Source organism: Nelumbo lutea, chromosome 2 (assembly GCF_056320005.1).
Source record: "Nelumbo lutea isolate HS-2025 chromosome 2, American lotus-T2T, whole genome shotgun sequence".
Classification (NCBI taxonomy): domain Eukaryota; kingdom Viridiplantae; phylum Streptophyta; class Magnoliopsida; order Proteales; family Nelumbonaceae; genus Nelumbo; species Nelumbo lutea.
This window is the reverse complement of record NC_142685.1, coordinates 62,432,530-62,452,788: the sequence shown is the minus strand read 5'-3', so window position 1 is coordinate 62,452,788 and position 20,259 is coordinate 62,432,530. Positions and strand designations below refer to the sequence as shown.

The following is a 20,259-nucleotide window of genomic DNA, read 5'->3' as shown; positions in this document are numbered from 1 at the left end:
GTTAACTGACTGGTATATATATTTAATATATATATATCATATATTATATATAAAATATATGCATATGCACATGCATATAAATAAAGAAATATATAATTATCTATTGGTTTACCGGTATTTGAAGAATTACAAAAAACTGATGGTACTGGTTTGATTTTATAAAAAAGCCCACAGTTCTATTAACCTAATCATGAACACCCCTAAATGGTTAGGTAGCGAGGGACTACAAAGGCAACATCATCAGAAAGAAGATAAGTAGTGCATAATCTCAGTTGTGGAAGTGCAGGCGGCTAATGAAGTGGTTGAAGTAAGATTACAAGTCTACAACTGTATAATCATCGTAGGGGATTCCCTCTTAACAGTTGAATGCCTCAACGGCAAGAAGAACCCACCATTACAATTTTAATTGTACTAAATTCAAACAACTTTCTCCTTCCATCTGTTCTCCCATTCTCTCTCCCTGTTTCCTCATTGAAAGAAGAAGAGGAATATCTCCAACAAATAATGACACAAAAGAGTGTAAGGGTAAAATAGGAATTTAAATTTTTAAGAGTTCAAGGTATGTTTAAGTCCATTGGGGTCAACTATAAGATATCTTTAAGTATATCTAAATCCTCAGGGTATGTTTTAAGTCAATTTTTTGAAAATTGAGCGTATGTTTTTAAGTCTACTTCTGAAAACTGAGCACCATCCTTCCACATAAATGTGCTTGGTTAAACGGTTGGGAAAGGTAGGCCCTTGTGAGTTGTGACCACATAACCCCCTTTATTCGCATGCGTTTCCCAAGGATTAGGCATCCTCGTGAATTGTGACCATGGGGATGATTCAAAAGAGGCCAGATATTGATGGCCCGTCTCGACACACCATCTCTCTCCAAGCAGCTGAATTATCCGAGGTCACCTATGGAATATATTTAGGCCAAAATAAGGCAACCCTTTATTCTAAAACCCAAGGGAGGTAATCAACTATGCATTGCCCATTAATGAACAATTTGAACCTGAATTTCGTCTGCATAATATCAGACCTCGGGCTCAGGTCTCTGCCCGAGCTCCTGCCTGTCCACACCAAATACTGAGCTAACTTGGCCATGCAGTCATGCAAGCTGGAAACTAATACACACAACAAAAGATTGATAATCCATCTCATCCCAAATTCTTTGCATCAGTGCTTAACGAAGCCACTGAGGAACAAACTAAAGGTTTTTCATATCAGAAGATAATTCTGGAAACCAAACTCTATCCATATATCAGTATAATCAATCCGCAGTAGAATAGAAATACCAAGACTAGATGATAAAGCATATTGCATGCACTCTAGATTCGAGGATTCTCAAATTTTACATGCAAATGTGAGACCTTCTTTTGTCAGTTGATCCAGACTCTCAACTGGAGTCTGAATCCTTGCGACTTTAGCAATGGCCTTGTTTTCATCAGGTGTCCCACTCTCCAGGAATGCCCCCACTATCTTCCCGTCCTTGATCCAATATGACCCAAACTTCGGTTTGGGTGATTCTGGATCACTATCTCCAAATAGCACTGTATCTCCAACATTGTCTCCATAGAACTGCCATGAAAGATCAAAGGATCGAGAATAGAAATATGGAAGGTAGTCATACTCATCGATGGTCTTTCCTTCCTCACTAGCTTTGATAGCCTGCATGGATAAAAAATCAAGGAAACATTATTATTTGATCCATGAATATGCATGCTTACAAGTGTTTCAATATAGGATTTAGAAGCAAAGCATCTATGAAGTGACAATAAAATGAAAACATTTAAAGTCAACTATAGTAAGAGATACCACAAATTATTTTTGTAGAAAGAGCACTGATTTGCAGAAACACACCTTCACAGCCTGCTCTGCTGATTTCCTGGCATGATCAACATGCTCTACTCTCCTCATCTCATTGTACAACTTCATAGGGAAGGTAGCAATGTCACCTACAGCATACACATCGGGAACATTTGTTCTGAAAAATCCATCGGTCTGCAATCAAACAGGCCACATCATAAAATGTACATTGCAAAAATATAAGCTATAACATGACAGGATTATTTGAGTTTGATGCAGCATATTTACTTGCAAACAAGGGCATATCAATCCTTCAATGCTGAAAAGCATATACCAACATTTTCAACAAAAATGTAGGCAGTGTTTTAAAAGTGCAAAGCACAAGAAAAGTAGAAGGGCCTTTTAAGTTTTAACGCCTGAGGTGCAAGATGTAAGGCGACACATTTTTTGAAATACCCATATGGTGTACGTTATTATCTTTGAGATTAGCATGTTTCTGGCCATTCATTCATCACTATAACATGTAGAGGAGGGATGCTACAGTGCATATGATGATCAGAATTGGGGCAAAGCCCCTTTTAACCAAAATTGGATGGTCTTTCCATTTTGGGCTGATACAAATTGTAGATTGAGTCATGGTTACCAAAATCCCAAATAAATCCAAGTGCCAGGATCATGAAAATAATGCATTCAGTGAAGTTTGGCATCCAAGCACCATGCTCACAATCCCCTCGTAGAAAAGTGATACTAGTTAGAGAGACCACAAAAAGCATTACCAAGCCCTCTTCTAGAAGGTGAGAGCAAGTGAAACATCTCTGGTATACTTCAAAATCATAACAGGCACAATATACTGATACACAGAATCACATATTCGGGGTGGCACAGGGTGGTGAAGGCCTTAAAAAAGAATAGGCATGAAACTTTTTCATGCATTATGTGCTAGGTACAAATATTTTGTACCATTCAACAGAAACAAGAGGGAGCCAGGAAGCTTTACAGAGACAAGAAAACATGCATTTAGCAGACTCTGGATCTGTGAAACATTACCCACAAGACACAATAGCCATACATCAGGGACATCTCCCCATGAATATACAAGTATTGGAGATGTTCTTGATGTGTGGCTGCAGTGTCTTGTGGCTAGGTGTGGGTAGCAGATCCAAGCTCCATTTAGTGTTGGGGACCACTCACTAGTGTTCTGCCAATTTAGGTACAGGACAAGGCTGCCAGGTCCATTAACAAATTCGCTGGGGAGAAGTGATGTGGGTTCCAGGGTTCCAGATGATATTATCATGGCAGAGTCTTTAAAAGATTCCTAGTCCAGAATTGCATGGATAGGAACTGGTTATTTGCAGATGAACCATACCTCATGTGAACCAAAAGAAGGGGAACAAAATAGCAAGAAACTCGTGTGGTTTCTTTTACTAGGTGATTACATGGCTTATGCCTTTTGAAAGACGGTTTTTTTGTTTTTTTTTTAATTATTAGTACCTTTTGAAAGACAAACAAATAAGGAAATTGGTAGTTAAATGAAACGAAAATGAATTTACTTATCTGCACCTTTTTTTTTCTCCCTTTATTGTTGTATTACACCTGTTTTTTCAGAAAAAAAGTTCCCTCATTACTTTCGCCCTTTCTCTGTTTTTAAAGTTTGTCTTGCCTTTTGTCTATTTAGCATGCAGACATCATATTGGATGTCCCTTGCAATTTTCCAAGGTGTGCTTCACATAACAATTTGATCATTTCAATTAACAGATCATGTTCAGAATGAGGCATTCACTTGAAGAGTTTAAAGAAAAGAACAAATATGAAAGATTGTAAACCATGCCATGAGATAATGCTGCAAATATCTCATATAATTTCGCTTATTATATGTTTGGGGTTGTAGAATTGATGCATTCAAGTGATTCGACTATTAAGATATTCTAGTCAAAAGGATAAAAAAAGAAAGGAGAGGAAAAAAAAAGAATGGATAAATACAACGCAGAATCATAACCAAAGGTTTTTGTGCAACAAGTTGGAGAACATGCATAGAGTAAAGGTGCAAAGAACAAATTAATTCCATCTTTAAGAACAAATACAGAAATGAGGAGGTTAGAAGCGATACCAACCTTAATTCCACCTTTCTCTTCCTCAACCTGGCCCTTAAATAGTTTTGTAAGTGGTCTTCCACCAACACCAACAACAACAATGTCAGCGTCCAGTACTCTTCCATCCTTCAGTTTTACTGCCTTTACCTGAACAATAGGAAAGAATTAACCATATAAAACACTGAATGGTTAATTTGGATATCATTAAAAACAAATAAGTGGATGTGTTTCTCAACTTACCTCTCCATTTGCATCAGAATCAAAGCCAACTGCAACTGTTCCCTTGATAATCTTGACTCCCTTCTTGGCATAGTAGCCCTCATAAAAAGCAGCTATACCAGCAGTGAAAAGCCGTGGCACTGCAAATATATGCCATATGTTAGAAGATACAAGAATTTTTTATAAATATTGAACAGTAACAACACAACATAAGAAATTCATATAATTTCTTTTATATTTCAAAAACCAAAATGTTAATTTCCCTGAAATCTTGGGAAGCATGAAGTAGCTAGATGTTCTTGATAAAGGCTTAAGGGCAGTTAAAACTTACTGCACCATGGTTCAGGGTAGACCATTGTGACATCAAAATTATTGATTTTCATCACAGCACTAAGCTCAAGACCAATGTACCCTCCTCCAACAATTATGGCTTTTCCATTCTTCTTTGCCTTGATTGCCTCTACAAGCTTGTCAGCATCATCAATTTCTCTCAAATAGAAGATGTTCTTCGAATCAGCTCCTTGAACACCAAAGTCACTTAACCTTATGACCTGCATAGGAGCACAAAGAATTTGATTTGCATGGGGGGCAAGTTATAAAATTGTGGACATTTCCAAACACATCTTGCAACCTAAAAATGAATGAATGATGAACAAAAACATGCATGAAGAGACATTTGATGCTTACTGTTGAACCAGTTGCAATGATCAAAATATCATATTTAAAGCTTGCTCCAGATGCACTTGTGAGAGTCTTGGAAGCAAGATCCGCTTTCACTATTTCAGTGCTAAGAATCAACTCTATGCCTGCAAATGTGACATTCCATATTAAAAGAACCAATGTGGTTTTGCATCTCAGGTTTCTCTTTACAAATAAAAATCGATCAATACGAGCATGGACACAAAATTTTTAAGTGTATCAACTCAGTTCAATGACATATTTGTAAGGTTGAAGATCCATTGATTTTAATAATAAATAAGCAATTAATCAATTTTAAATAATCCAGTTGTGTAACAAGGAAAATCTTCGTATAAATATCAACAGAATCAAGAATTACCTTTCTCAGCATACCACTCAGGAGGAAGTCTCTCGCCACCACTCCCAACACAGACATGAAACCCTGGGAGTCTTGCCGCTCCTGCAAAATCTCACTGTGAGCTTAGCCATGCAGAAGAAATGGTTGCACAGAATAAAGAGATGAAACAAAAGCTGCTTTAAGTCCAATAGGAGATGGAATTAACGTGTAGACACAGAACTCAGAAGTTAGTCAAACATCACATTTCATAAATTCTAGCTTCAACAGGAAATACAAAGAATACCACTTTAATATGAAAATAGGAACACTTTGCAAGAAAAAAAAGGAAAATAACCTTCAGAGAACAGAGCAAAGTCATAACTGTAAAAAAGGCACAAAATTAATTTTTGATATTACTAAAATATAATAATATCCATACCATAAAGAACTGATATAATCCATATAATAATTGATCTTAACAACCTGATTTTACATTGGATTGCATGACTGCAATAAATTTTTGAAAAATCCAGAGGACATCGTTACAAAAGCCTGATTAAATTTGACTTCCCTCTGGTTATTTGTATAAGATGAATAACTTACCCTCAGGAAAAAGGTATGCCTTACTGAGTGCTGGACGTTCATAAGGAGCCACCTGGAAAAAGGGAAGAACTAGTGTATTAGTCTTAGTGCAAAAGAAACTCACAGTCTTACAATGTACAAGGCGCTGACTAAAATTTGTGCAGTATCTTATCATCTCTCTATTACTAAAAGAACAATATCAATGTAAACCATAAGCACCATTAAAATAAGTGGTATATCCTTCAATTGAGGGAGCAACATTGGATCATCATTACAACCTAAGAATTTGTGGAAGCAAGGTTCAAAATTTCGATACATTATGCCCCGCATCGGGCGTATCGTATTGTATAGGTGGCTTAACAATAGGCCCCTACAGGGGTCTTATTGGGGTCTGACCTGGTTCAGGGGCTAGACCAACCTTAAACTGATCCTTCTGAACCCGTTTCGAAGAAAAAGAACGGGGGGAGAGCGAGCTTTGATACAGGCCGATACGCCCCTACCGGCATATTGGCCAGTACCGATATTTTAAACCTTGAGCAGAAGGCTTATACTTGTCTTGGAGAGTACTATATATTCCCTTCATAACTCTTTTGCCATTCTCTCTAGTAGGGCAGCATTCTCCAATAAAAAAAGGACTAAAGGAGATCTACCCAAAAGTAATATGGGAAGACTAAAGGCTCTATCTGCTAAATCTTTGTTTGGTAACTTTGGTCAATTTATGCAGAGTAGAAAATCACAAAATGAGCTGTGAACCATTCAACATGTCTAAATGAAAAGGATGATGATCATCATGAGAAAACAAATACAGTATCTTCCAGAAAATAGATGCATGCTTTTGTTTTTCGAACATTTTCTGCATTCCTAGAAATATACAATTCAAAATAGGCAACGGTTTTGCAAATTCTAGTTTATACAGAACTCTCCTTCTAAGCAATGTCTCTTTCTCATATTACTCAAACAACTGGGAACCACCAATTTTTGGTAATCAAATACTCCCATCTGACAGATCAGAATTTAATTCAACAATCCAGCTGAAGTTCAAAGTTCTAACATCTAAAGGAGAGAAAAAGGCAAATAAATATAAAACATACAGCCTCTTTGGAAATAATTGCCAGCTCGCCAGGCTTAACACCCTGTTTAGCGAACTCCCTTGCAGCATATCCCTGTGAAGGCATAAATAAAGAGTGAGACAGTTAAATAGTATTAAAACCAAGCAAAGAATATATCACCACCGAGTCTTATTTCTTCATTTTACAGATAATTATCCTACCAGCGCATGGGCCCTTTTCTACAGCATAACAGCAACTTTCAACTGATTCTAAAGATGATTAGATAGGAGGATCATATCTGTGATAGCTGTGCTAGTGTTAAAAACTAGGATTTTCTTCCATTTTTGCACATTACCATCTAAAATTAATAGCTTGTTCTTAATTTATGAAAAAAAATCTCTTTAACACACTAATGGTAAGGACATTTGTTACAGTTCTCTTCAAAGCTCAAAGTACTTAAAAAAGCTTAAGAAACCCGAATAATGATGTATTAATTCTATATAATCTTCTAATTTTCAGAAAACAATACGAGAAACAAATAGCATTGTTGCTAATGTTTATTTTATTCCCCAATTCCAAAACGGTCACGCAGGCATAACAGGATTGAGGAAAAATCGAAGGAAAATAATGAAAAGCAGATCTGCTAATACCAAAACAAAAAATACATACACAGTCTAGATCAATTTCCTAGATCGCAAAGACAAAATTAGAATCAGAAATGATAAAAGAAAAAAAAGTCAATGAGCAACCAAAATTAGAAAGAAAAGGTGCCCAAATGAAGTCGGAAATGAAAGAGAGAAGTGCCGATATGAACTCACAGCTGCGACACCACCACCTAAAACCACGTATTTGAAATGCTTTTCCGCCATGGATCAACTCCAAAGAATCTATAGATCAGATAAAAGAGAGAGAGAGAGAGACGAGCTTCTTCACTGTTCGCGCAGTATCCCCAAATGAGTTGGTGTGAGTTTATATAAAGATTGGTCAGATATTTTTTATATAAAGATTGGTCCTCTCTGGGGAAGGCTATTCGTCGTTCATTTTGGGAAAATGTTGAAATTCAACGATTCGCATAGACTTAGCCACGTGGCAACCGACAAGCCGTCAACCATCTCTGATTTTACATTTGACTCAGACACAAGCCGATCGTGATCAGCCGAGGTTGGAGTTTCTAGATGTACAGGATTTGGATTTACAGAAAGGGCCCGACATGAGGGAGCGCTTTGTTGCGTCAGATTGGAAAATGTTCAAGAAATTACCCAACCTATTATGGTATCGGTTCCGTCTGGTACCAATCTGGTGAGTGGTGGATAAAGATAGCCCCCTTGTGTGGGTCCATCGCAAGGAATTGATTTAGTACTATAGTGTGAACACTCATTAGCAAGGAATCCACATTTTGACAATCCAGCGAGAAAAGAGACCTCATGAACCGGAAAACCGGAACCACGTTAGCGTTTATCTACTTTAGAAGATTCTAGACGAGAGAGGAGAGAAGAGAGAAAAAACAGGTCAATTTATTTGGGCGGAACGGGTCGGGTCCCATGAACTGTACGGAACACTGGCGTGTTCACATGTGATTGGTCAAATAACCAGTTTTACATTTTTAGGAGCAAATCCCGATTCGTACGTTGGCCTGTGTTGCAGCTGATCCGGGTCGGGCAAAGCATTTTGACGTAAAAGGTGATGTGGATCCTAAGTTCTACTTCAGCAGCACGTGTAACGGCAACAAGTGTATTAATCTGGAAAAAAGATGAGTAGCCAATATAAAGCCGAGTTCATATCGTCTACAGTTTTACTCGTAAAACTAAGTCAGTCATGATAAAACACGTCATCTCTCCCATACCAGACTCGTTTTTGTCGAAAGAAAAATGATGACGTCATCCATAACGGCAGCAATGCGCTCGTTAGTTCTACGCGGCGTGGCCCTGAATCCATCGTGCCGCTGTGGGTCCCATCTCGCCTGAAGTTCACAAGACCATTGGGCGACCAGTTTAGCCGGTGCTATTTGGTGGGGACCGGTTGTATCTGGACGGGGATTTGGGATTTGGGACCGTGGGACGCAGGACGCCATAGTACATCAGTAGAAAAATAGTTTTATACATGGCCAACCTAGTAGTGTACTCCACCAGACTAGACTTCTACAGAACCAAAATATTTAGATTGTTGGATTATCATGTGGGCAGTTCCATTCATAGGGCTGCAAGTTGGGCAGGTTAAGTCGGGTTGAGGCCAACCCCGACCCAATGTGGATTCTCCAACCTCCAAACCTAATTCAACCTGAAGTTTTTGACTTGGATTCATGGTTTTGTTTTGGATTCGTTGCCGATTTTATTTTATTTTTCGAAATCAAGGGTGGGGGTTAATTCAGTTTTGGTATTAATATATACAAAATGACTTAATACATAAAATTTCGTTTATTGAATTAACATAAAATATGGAAATAAATTATTACAAAATGACTGTTGATACTAATGTTTTTTGAGTTTTCTTGATTTTATGAGCAATAAAGTTGTGTTTGGTTTAAAGGAAAAAAGTAGAGAAAGGTAGGAAAGCGTTTACAAACCTTGTATAAGTTTCCCTACCTTTTTCCTTCAAATCAAACATAACTTAAATGCTTGAAAACAGTGAAGATGAAAGTCATGGGTGCGATTCTAATGCTTTTGAAAGTATTGATACTGTGTTTTCCACTTTGGTCTTTGCATTTGATCGATTGTGAAGAATGCTTATAAAAAAAGTGTCTATCTTGATGACTTAATCTTCTTTGAGAGCTTGAATCCAAATGTGAAGTAGATGAAACTGAGAATTATTTCTCTTTCTTTTCTCTCTTGAATTTGAAGTGGAATTAGAATAGACTTGTAAGTATTGTTGATTGCATTCATTTTTTATGAACACCCTTAATGTCTACTTAGACTTGTGCCCTAGGCTTATGAATGCCCATATTAACTCTAGAGGTTGCCAATTGCCATGCAAATCGAGAACATTTCTTTGTTTATGGTTGTGTTTGGCATTCCTTGTTTAAGGACTTATCTCCTTTTTTGGTTAGAATAAGGAGAAAAGTCCGATATCATTTATTTGGTAAATACACTATAATCCTCCTTCTGAAAAAGGAGAAAATCATAGATTAGGAAAATGAGTGAATTAACTTATTTGGACCTGCATTATTTTCATAAAATTTATTATCTTTATTAAACTTATTGTTTTTTAAATTTACATTAAATACTCCTTTATTAAAGGATGGGGCATTGGTTCATCACTACTTTATTCAATTGGGCTGTGAAGTAGATGAGACAATAAATTAATTTTCTTTCTTTTCTCTTGAAGTGGAGTTAGAGTAGAGTTGTAAGTATTGTTGATTGCAATTCACAAGTGTTGGTAAGATTAAAAAGAGCTCTCTAAGTTTATAGGTGAGATTGAAAATGGAGACCTTCCTAGGCACCACTACTTATAGCCTAGAATTAGGGTTGCCATCTTAACCCACTTGCTAGCTAATCTCATGTAAGTGGGATGCTGGTTAGGGTTTACTCTAATACATTCTCCATTATGTAGGAGTTAGTGATGTTGCCAATAGACCCATTTTATTACAATAGGATATAGGCCTAATTATCATGTCTACTAGGGGTTAATTGAATTGTGGGCTCTTTTTCCAAATTGAACTGTCTTTTAGTTTTTGTTTTCTTAGAACCAAAAACCAAAACCAAACTAAAACTACTCAGTTAATCGGATGACTGGTTTGGTTCTTTGCTTATTTATTTATCTATCATGTTTTGTATAGGAAGCCCTTTCATCTTTTGATTGAAAGAAGGTAGTGAATGAAGAATTTCATGCTCTTGAATCCAACAATACTTGGGATCTTACTTCCTTACCTCCTGGGAAGTAGATAGCTTGTTGGGTATGTTGCTTATCTATTGTGTTTGGTTTTTTCCTTATCTTTCATCTCAAATTATTACTAAAGGATATACATAAACTTATGGTGTGGAATATTCAAAGATTTTCTCACCATTGGCTAAAATAGGCTTTATATGGGTACTCATCTCCTTAGCCACCCATTTTAGTTGGTCCTTGCTTTAGTTTGATACAAAAATGTTTTTTTCCATGGTGATCTTCAAGAGGAGGTGAGCATGGTTTGGTCTCTTTAGTAGTGTGGTGCAAGATTTTGGTTTGAAATAATGTAATGTTGATCATTATGTCTTTAGTAGGATTCTTCACCCAGGAAAATCATCTTGGTAGTTTATGCTGATGCTATTGTTCTTAGTGGTAGTGAAGCACATGGAATTAGTAAGTTGAAACAATTCCTATAACAACATTTTCAAACTAGGGAATTTGGGAACCTTGAAGTACTTTTTGGGAATTGAGGTGGCTTGATCAAGGTGGAGAATCTCTTTGTCTCAACGAAAATATGTTTTAGACATGTTAGATGAAATGGGGTTGTGGAGATCCAAGCTAATGGAAACTTATGGATTCCAATATGAAAATGATTGATAATTAGGGGAAGCCATTAGAAGACCTTGCAAGAAAACGGAGACTAGCGGGCAAGCTAATCTGTCTTATTATTACTAGGCCTGTCATCTTGTTTAGTTTTGGAGTCCTAAGTTAATTCATGTAGAATCCTACAACTACTCATTGAGATGGTGTTATGTGGGTGTTGAAGTATCTAAAGAGTGCTCATGGTTGTGAATTGTTGTATAAGAAAGAGGGAGACTTGTCCCTAGAAGGGTATTCAGATGCATATTGAGTAGGGCCTCTAATGGACAGGAAGTCTACTACAAGTTATTAAACTTTTTTGTTTAGGAACCTTGTCACTTGGAAGAACAAGAAGCAAGAGTGGTAGTTAGGAGTAGTGCTAAAGCTGAATACAAGGCAAGGCCCATGCTACCTATGAGTTAGTTTGGTTGAAGCATCTTCTTCAGAGATGAATGTTACAATCAATTAACCCATTAATTTGTGACAACCAAGTCACAACACATATTGCCTCCAACTTATTATTTCATGAAAGAGCTAAACATATTGAAGTTGGTTGTCATTTTGTGAGAGAGAAAGTGGAAAGTGGAGATATTGTTACTCCTTGTATTACGTCAGAAGACCAAGTAGATGATATTTTTACTAAAAGTTTGGGCCATTCAAGGATGAATTATATTTGTAATAAACTAGAACTTTATGACATTGATATATATGTGCTACAACTTGAGGGGGAGTGTTAGAATTAGTCGACAAAGGCATACTTGTCTTTTTGTAGCTGTTATTTTCTTTTATATTTGTTGTACTTATCTAGGGGCATTGTTGTAATTTAGACCGTTAATGAATGACAATACATACTGGGTCAACAATGAGGAGAGGATGTTTGACTTAACCTTGTTGGTCTTCCCGTTCTTCTCTCCCTCTCTTCTAGCTCTTCTCAACTCCTCAACTTCTCTTCTTTGCTTTTTTTTTTTAAATTTCACTTTACTAACACTTTTTCTGAATTTACCACACAAAGAAAAGGGAGGGAAGAAAAGGACAGAACTCCCAAACAATTCAACTCATCAAACTCAAAGCCTTTCAAGCATTTAGCTTTGCACACTTGCCAAAATAGGAAAATGCACAAAAAAGAAGATATTGAATTCTAGGGATAATTCCAATACTAAAGATGAAAAATGCAAAAGGATGATAGAAATATGAAGATCCATCATTATCTTCTGCTAGTTTTATAGTGATATGGGGTGGCCATATCCAACACTAACCGTTTGTTGCTTCTGCACCTTGATATAGAACAATCTAAAGAATATATCATCTTTTCTCTTTTTCTAGAATTTAGGTGACCTTATTCTTATATAAATTTACAAGATGTTAACACAGTATGGTGGAATAACATTTGCTTAGTTAGGTAGTAGTGGAAAATGGAATAAAGAACAAGCTGAAGTTAAACTACTTGTTTATAAAGAAGTCAATGAAATAGTTGCAAGAAAACATGTGTTTCATAAAAAAAGTTGTATGATAAAACAATCAATCTTAAACAGAACTCTATGAAGTGCATCTATGTCTGTGGAGGGTATTGTTACACTTTAATGCCCAATAATGTTGCGTGTATAAGGAAGACTTTCCATGAAATATTGCATTTGGTTGCAGGAAATTGTACTGATTAGAAACAAGATAGCCCTGTAATAGCAAGTTTTAAGAAAAAAAGAAACAGGAAACGTCCATTAGTTCAGTAATTCCTATGTGTAGGTTTATAGTAGACAAAGAAGTTAAATGAAGAAAAGATTGCATGTAGTGGAGTTCATATTGTAAGAAGGTGTTCTATAATGAGAACCTTAGCATTGTGGTTGAGTACACCATGCAAAAGAAGATTTAGGAAAACATGTAGATATCGAACTAATACAATAGATGATTACACGAGAACGTATAATATAACAATACCAAAAAAAGATTTTATGCTACGCAGTTTGCCGTGGTAAGAATTTGTACAGTAGATCATTGAAAAGAAGTTAGAAGTGAGAAGGCACAAGGTTTTGCTGCCCAAGATACAAGTAGTAATTTTCTCGAGCAGATGGAATGCATATGTTGGCTGTCAAATGCTTATCTTTCATTTGGCCAGTATTTTCACAGGTTAATAAAAACAAGAGTAATTTCAAGAGGAGAAAACCCAACAAAAGCTAGGCACTGCTGCTGGTAGAGCACAGCATTTATTTAATTGGCAGTGACAAACTCACCGAACAGTTTGCATAGTGAATGGGCAATCAAACAATTGAAGTAACAAAATGAACAATCGAACAATGATGAGAACCAACAGAAATAAAACCAGATAAGTAAAGAACTATCGACTCGTCCAATGTGATTGATTCCTGAACGGAAAGAAGGAAAAATTAAATGCATCATTTGAATGTAGCCACTAAGCTTGGATCAAAGGAACTCTGAGGAATGCAGCATTAAAGATATGAGTCGACATCTCATGGTAATCGGTATCAGCAGGGAGGAGGTTGTGGCATCAACTGTGAATAAAATCATTCTAGCCGGAAGCAGCCGAGTAACATCTGAAGGCTCGGTAATCATGGGCTGGGCCCGAGCCTATCTACACATAACACGCAGACATGGGCCGGGTCATAAATTATGATAAGACTATGTATGTGTTTGGTTCCATTTATGTTTATTGAATAAATGTTTCTATTTTATTTGTTGGTAAAATTGAGAAATACAATAATTACAATCATTTATGACAAATAGGTGCCACTAAGCATTATTTCAGTGTAACGGTGAATAAATGACTGGTCTTTTGTGGAAGCGTCAGAAGATTGATATGCACATAAATCAAAGCTCACTTTTTACATTTTCAAGACGGCTGATATGCAGATAAATCAAAGCTCACTTTTTATATTTTCAACGTATGCAAAAAGTAAAAGAGAAAAAATTGCTAAGATGGCACCTATGTAACAGCATTAATAAACATATACGGTACCAGACACCGTGATAGTTGAGAGTGTATATGTCGGTGTGTGTTGATTGAAGGGGTCAATCAAATTTGGTTTTCAAAACAAGATCTGTTTATAACTGGATTGAATTTGAATTCATTCCAATCTAATTCTGATGCTGCTCGGTTCAACAAGCAAGGAAAAAACAATATCGGATTTAGTACTCGCACCATTCTCATAGAGTTTTACCACATTTTTCATGGGGAAATGAAAAGCTGTCTCAATTTAGGAAGAGTATAAATACCAATGTATAGAGTGCAAAATCTCCTATTTTATATTATTTGGTATATATTTATATTTTTACTCCTCTTAAACTGTAAGGAACTATGAGAACGATGTAAACACGGTCTTGTCACCAAATCTCATCTTAAGAAAAATTGGGAGCGCATCCAAAGAGTACGGTAATTGAGTCACCTGTGATTACAAAAACAGGTTGGAGGCCTCTGTCCCTCCCGGGGGAACACTCAAGTAGTTGAGATGTAGAAGTGGGAGCCAGGGAGATCGAGGGGACTAGTTGAGGGTACAAAGTGATCTACCTGAGTGATTGGAGAGTAAGAGAAACGAAGAAAAGGAATGCTAAGAGAGTGTTCCATTGGGGGTAAATGTCCTATTTACAGGAAAGGAAAGGGCCGTTAGGTGCAGATGTAAAGTTGGTCCACATTCTTTACCCACAGTGGCACAATAACCCACATTGCCTGGTCTTAATCTGCTATAAAAGTGTGACAATTGGTGACTTGATAGGTTAGTTGCTCGTAACGGCCGACTGTTGCATTATGGCCAGCTTGTTGACGAATTTACCAATTTTCGCTCTGACGTGGGTCATGTGGTAGTTACTCATTGGCCCGGGTTTTAAGTCCAATAACAGAAACATAAGTATACATATTATCGACATCATCATCACGCATGCCTTATTCCAATTATATGATACATGAATCCTGTTTTGCCGATTTCTTTTATTTGAAGTTAGATTTATAATTATTAATGTTTAAATCTGTTTTTTTTTTCTTCTAGTTTGACCAATGTTCTTACTAGTCTACTCCTATCTCTTCTGGTCCCTTGTCTTCTATGCATGTGACCAAACCATCTTAGTAGGTGTTTGACACCGATGCTGGGAATATCGCACCGTTTTCTCATAAAACGGTGCTGGGCATGTGTGGGTTATAAACACGTTTTTTGTTTGGAAGCGGTGCTGCTACATAGGTTATTTTTTGGGAAAACAACACTATAGAATCATTTTTATCATTGGACATATTATTCAACTTCCAAGATAATGCCACATCATTGCACTGTTGGCAGCTACGAGCTGTTTTTTGAGAAAACAATGAATTTGGTGTAACTTCAAACCACACTTTCCCGATTTCCAAGGTGTGGTCTGAAGCAACATTCCACCCCCCCTGAAAAAATGGTACCAAACAAGATGTCGTTTTCTAAAGTACCGCTTTTTCTGATGTGGCACCGTTTTCTCAGAAAACGACATCGATGCCAAACACCCACTTAGTCTATCTAGCTATTCTCTCTCATTTTATCACTTATTAGAAATACTCCTAGGTTTCTATGGATGATTTCATTCCTAATCTTATCCTTTCTAGTTTTTTATCATTCATTCATCTTAGCATTTGCATTGTGCTACACTCATTTTCTGAACATGTTATTTTATGAATGTGCAACACTCAACTCTATACAACATAGTTGGTCTTACATCTATTTTATAGAATTTTACTTTTAATTCAAATGGTATTCTCTTATCAAACGTAAGTCAAGATGGGCCCATCTAGTTTGCCAAACTTGCTTTAATTCTTTGGGTGATATCCTCCTCGTTATGAATTATTGAATCAAGGTACAAAAAATTGAGTATCTCTTAGTCTCCAATCCTAAATGTATTTTGATTTACATTCCTATTATTACTAAATTTACATGTTATATACTTTGTTTTAGTCATACTTATTTTAAAACCTCTTGTTTTTAAGGCATTTCTCTATAAGCTTAATTTTGCATTTATTCCTTTATTAGTAAGTACGTATATGCATATTTCTATATAAAATTAGCATATATTTATTGATAAAGTTGATTTTGATTTCAATATCTTATTTTCATCAAAGGCTCATAAATTGAAGTGCCATAATATTTTTTATTTTTATAATAAAATGTTATATGTGAGTCATTTCTGATTTATTTTTGATAAATATAATATTTTGGTTGTTTTTAGTTTAATTTATTAAGGATATATAATCAATGTGTTAAAAAATGACCTGAAACCAGAACTGTTCTGGCCATCGGTTTTTGAGTTGACGGTTCGACCGTTTAGTTTGAACGGATGGCCAATTCTGACAAAAAAATTTAAAAAATAATTAAAATAAAAATGACCAAAAACCATTGAACGAGTCGATGGTTTAACTGTCTGACCAATTTAACGGATTTTGGCCAAAAACCAAATTTAGGGTAAAATAGAACCGATTGTCTGAACAGTTCACAGGCCGAATGGTCCAACCATCCGGATTAACAACAATTAAAAAATCATGTATATAATATCCAAATTTGATCAAAATCCAATGAATAGCATCGGATTGGAATGTCCGAATATCCAAATTAGATCTAAACATAAGTAGATTCCTCCAACCTGGTTATAATCCTTCTCATAATTGACAATGGGTATGCATTAAAGAATGTCGAATGGCAGAATAAGGTTCATGTTGCAGTAGCAGACCTGTATAGTTGGAATAAGGCTTTATTTGGTTACAATTGGAATTAGGTTAGACTATATGCATCCGATTAATTAATAATAGGATTAGTACCAGGGTTAGGGTTAGTTTTTGTCAAAATTTGAGTAGGTCCGATTCGAAAGCCTGAATCCAAAGTAGTTTAAAAGGTTAATTTGGGTCAATTTGAATTGTAACCCTACACGGGGTGGCGTAAAAAGTGTAATTACCCACAACATTCTTCTGATCGGTTCTGTTTTCCTCTAAAACCGGATTTTTCCTTAAAATCGTTGATTTTGGTTAACGAATTGTTGAATCGGGCGATTAATCATTTGAATTGTTTGAACAGTTTTAATCGTTTTTTATTTTTTTGATTTTTATTTATTTTTTTCTGTCAGAATGAGTTAAGAATTCAGTTTGAATGGTCAAACCGTTTGACCCAATAACCAGACCCTGACCAATGTATCCACGTTGAATAAAACCAAACTCAAACCAACAAAAGTAATGGATAAAGCCAAACTCACGGACAAACCTCTTTTTTTACAATTATAGATTTACTAGAAACAAGGTATGTAATATGGATTAATATGGCTTAATACAAATGTTTTTTACTAACAAAGGTAACAATTTACCAAGCAGTCGAGTCAATGACAAGTTGAAAAAATTACTTACATCTTATGAATAACTCTAATATACAAATATGTTTAGTGCAAATTAAGCCTGGTATACTGTATTTTTAAGGGTCGATTTGGTTCATGATCAGAACCGAAATCAAAATCAGAATCCCTAGGAATAAGATTGTTTTGGTTCAGACGAGAAACATAATTGAATTATGATTGTTACCATTTTGATGTAATTAGAAGTTAAATCGGAATTGGCCATCATTTTACTTTTGCACTTGTTTGCAACGGAGATTTGGAAGAATGAGAAGAAAAGGAAGGAGAAGAAAGAAGAATTGTTCGGTTGTTTTTACATTGGCAGCAGTAGAGATTTGGAAGAAGAGAAGAAGAAAGAAAAATGAGAGGAGAGGAAGACGAGGGGGAGAGAGGAAGAAAGAAAAATGAGAGGAGAGGAAGACGAGGGGGAGAGAGGAAGAAAGAAAAATGAGAGGAGAGGAAGAAGAGAGACAGAACAATACCAATAGTTGACGATATTCATTGTGGCAATGATAGGGGGAGGAAGAAGAGAGAGAGAAAGAAGATAGGCATTGATGAAGGAAGATTTGGCCCGACTTCACAGTTACGCAACACATGGCAAAGGCAACAGCTTGGCATAAAAGCACGCCTAAGGCGCGAGCATCAAGGGGAGAAACCAGCGGACCGAAATCCCTACTAGGAGCCCAAACTCTCCCTTCGGCCCCAAGCCGCAGTCACCCGAGCTGGCCTGCATGTAACGGTTTGGGACACACGTCGCCGAACTGGCCTGCATGTAACAGTTCGGGACACACCTCGCCGAACTGGCCTGCCTTGTAGCAGCTCAGGACACACCTCGCCGAGCTGGCCTACCTTAGCAATATAGGACACCTCCGAACTCAAGACTTCGCCTCGCTCACCGCTCCACCACATCGCCCCCAGGACGCCAAAAACAAGGAAACCGTACCATGCTTGACACCGAGGAAGTCCGTACCCAAGGGCGATGCACCTGACTGACTTGGGATCTGACGCTTGACGGTCGCGTTCCAAACGGTCACCTGCAACCGCCTCCTAACACCGCCATCTCCAATTACAGAGACGGCTTCGAAAAAGAGTAGTGGCTGTTCTGTCCCAGCAGAAAGGACAACACCCGAACTGACAGAAGCAAGGGTAATCATACCCGACCTGACAGGGGCTTCGGAGTGAGTGCTCGAAGTGATTATAAAAGGCCCCCTACCCCCAACAACAAGGTATGTGAACTTTGCGCCATCTAGTCTTTACTTTGCCTTTGAGAGAATACTAACTTGAGCTTCGGAGCTATCCCACCGGGTTCCCCCCACAGTCCCTCATCTTCTCCGTTTTCAGGCTCCCCGTCGCTCCAGTCAGAGGCGAAATCGTTGACAGCTAAAACCGGCCGGATTGCTCTCCATCAATTGGTGCCGTCTGTGGAAATCACTTCTAAAAGCCTCCCTCTAAATCTCTCTTACCTACCCTTCTTTCAAAAACTCCAACACCCATGGCCTCCTCCAACAGTGCCGGATGTGGAACAGAAATGGCCACCACCGGAGAGCAACTCCATGTTCCCGCGGTGTGCATCGGGCAGTTCACCATCCCTCTTTCAGTGGATGGGATCATCAGTTTGAATGTGACACAAGTAGTGGTGCCCCTGAACCCTCCTTCGTTGAACATCCCTCTTCCACTCCCTATTGAAACGAACTTCGCTGAACCAACTGCTGTTCCACTGGCAACCCGCCAGAACCAGCTGGATAATCTAATACAATGCATGCGGGCAATGCAAGCCCAAATGCAACAACTCCAGCAACACCAAGTACTGCGCCACCTCTCCCAGCACCATTACCAGCAACAGTTCCCTCAGCTACACCTAAACCAGTCATCGCTCCCCCCCCACCCCCCCGACACCCTGTTTCGAAGCCGGTTAAGGCCTCCCCTCAAGGTGGACGACCTCACCGAGGAGAAGCTTCCCAACCCCAGAACCCCCCTAATAGCCAGGCCTCATCCCCAGGCCGAAAGCAAAGAAAAATCGCCCCCGCCTCGCAGCTCGCAGCTCGCAGGTGGGTCAGGAACCTCGCCCACAAAGTCACCTCGGTGCTCCAAGCCTGAGTTCCCACTCAGGGAGAACCGGATCAGCACCCTAGCAGCAGGCCAGCATTCCAAGCCCATCGAGCTCCGCAACACGGAGGCCAGCAACGCCAGCACCATGCCCGCTCAAAGAAGGCACCGACGAAGTCGCCGAACTGCTACCCATGTCCTACCCGAGCTCAGAGGCAAGGAAGAGACGAGCTCGGACGAGGTAAAAACCGTTCCAATTCTCTCAGTTCCTTCCCCCCTTTCATCAGAACTTCTGGCAGTCCCCTTGCCTGGAGACTTCAAACTTCAATCTCTGGACAAGTATGATGGGTCCTTTGACCCCAACGACTACGTTGACGCATTCCAATCACAAATTCACCTCACTAGGGCTAGTGAGTCATGCATGTGCGTGGCCTTCACCACCACCTTCAGGGGGGTGGTCCGCACCTAGTACCGGAACCTAGCTTCCGGGTCAATAAGAAGCTGGGCCCAGTTCGTGCAGATCTTCACCACACACTTTGTTACCAACAAGCGGTGCCCCAGAACCGAGGAAAGTATCTTCAGGGTAGTCCAAAGAGAAGGAGAACCCATCCAGAGCTACATCAAGCGGTTCAATGAAGCATGCTTGCAGATCCCTCGGTTATACCCCACGGTA

General features: G+C 38.2%; 1 protein-coding gene across 1 annotated transcript; it reads right to left on the bottom strand.

Moving 5' to 3' along the window:
* Positions 1-1,129: 1,129 nt before the first annotated feature.
* Positions 1,130-7,984, bottom strand: LOC148871124 (monodehydroascorbate reductase). The gene is made up of 10 exons (XM_088970919.1): positions 7,565-7,984; positions 6,789-6,860; positions 5,719-5,770; positions 5,158-5,238; positions 4,788-4,906; positions 4,432-4,651; positions 4,122-4,240; positions 3,903-4,028; positions 1,846-1,986; positions 1,130-1,653 (listed from the first exon to the last, which is right to left on the bottom strand). Exons 1-10 carry the CDS (start codon positions 7,613-7,615, stop codon positions 1,330-1,332), a joined length of 1,305 nt encoding a protein of 434 aa, XP_088827045.1. The 5' UTR covers positions 7,616-7,984; the 3' UTR covers positions 1,130-1,329.
* Positions 7,985-20,259: the final 12,275 nt, after the last annotated feature.

Bases quoted from the DNA above. Each gene is read 5' to 3' on its own strand.
- LOC148871124 (XM_088970919.1), bottom strand. From the start codon at position 7,615: ATGGCGGAAAAGCATTTCAAATACGTGGTTTTAGGTGGTGGTGTCGCA. The intron at 5,239-5,718 runs GTAAGTTATTCA...GAGATTTTGCAG, and splicing joins GGCATACCTTTTTCCTGAGG to GAGCGGCAAGACTCCCAGGG. The intron at 4,029-4,121 runs GTAAGTTGAGAA...CCTATTGTTCAG, and splicing joins ATTCTGATGCAAATGGAGAG to GTAAAGGCAGTAAAACTGAA.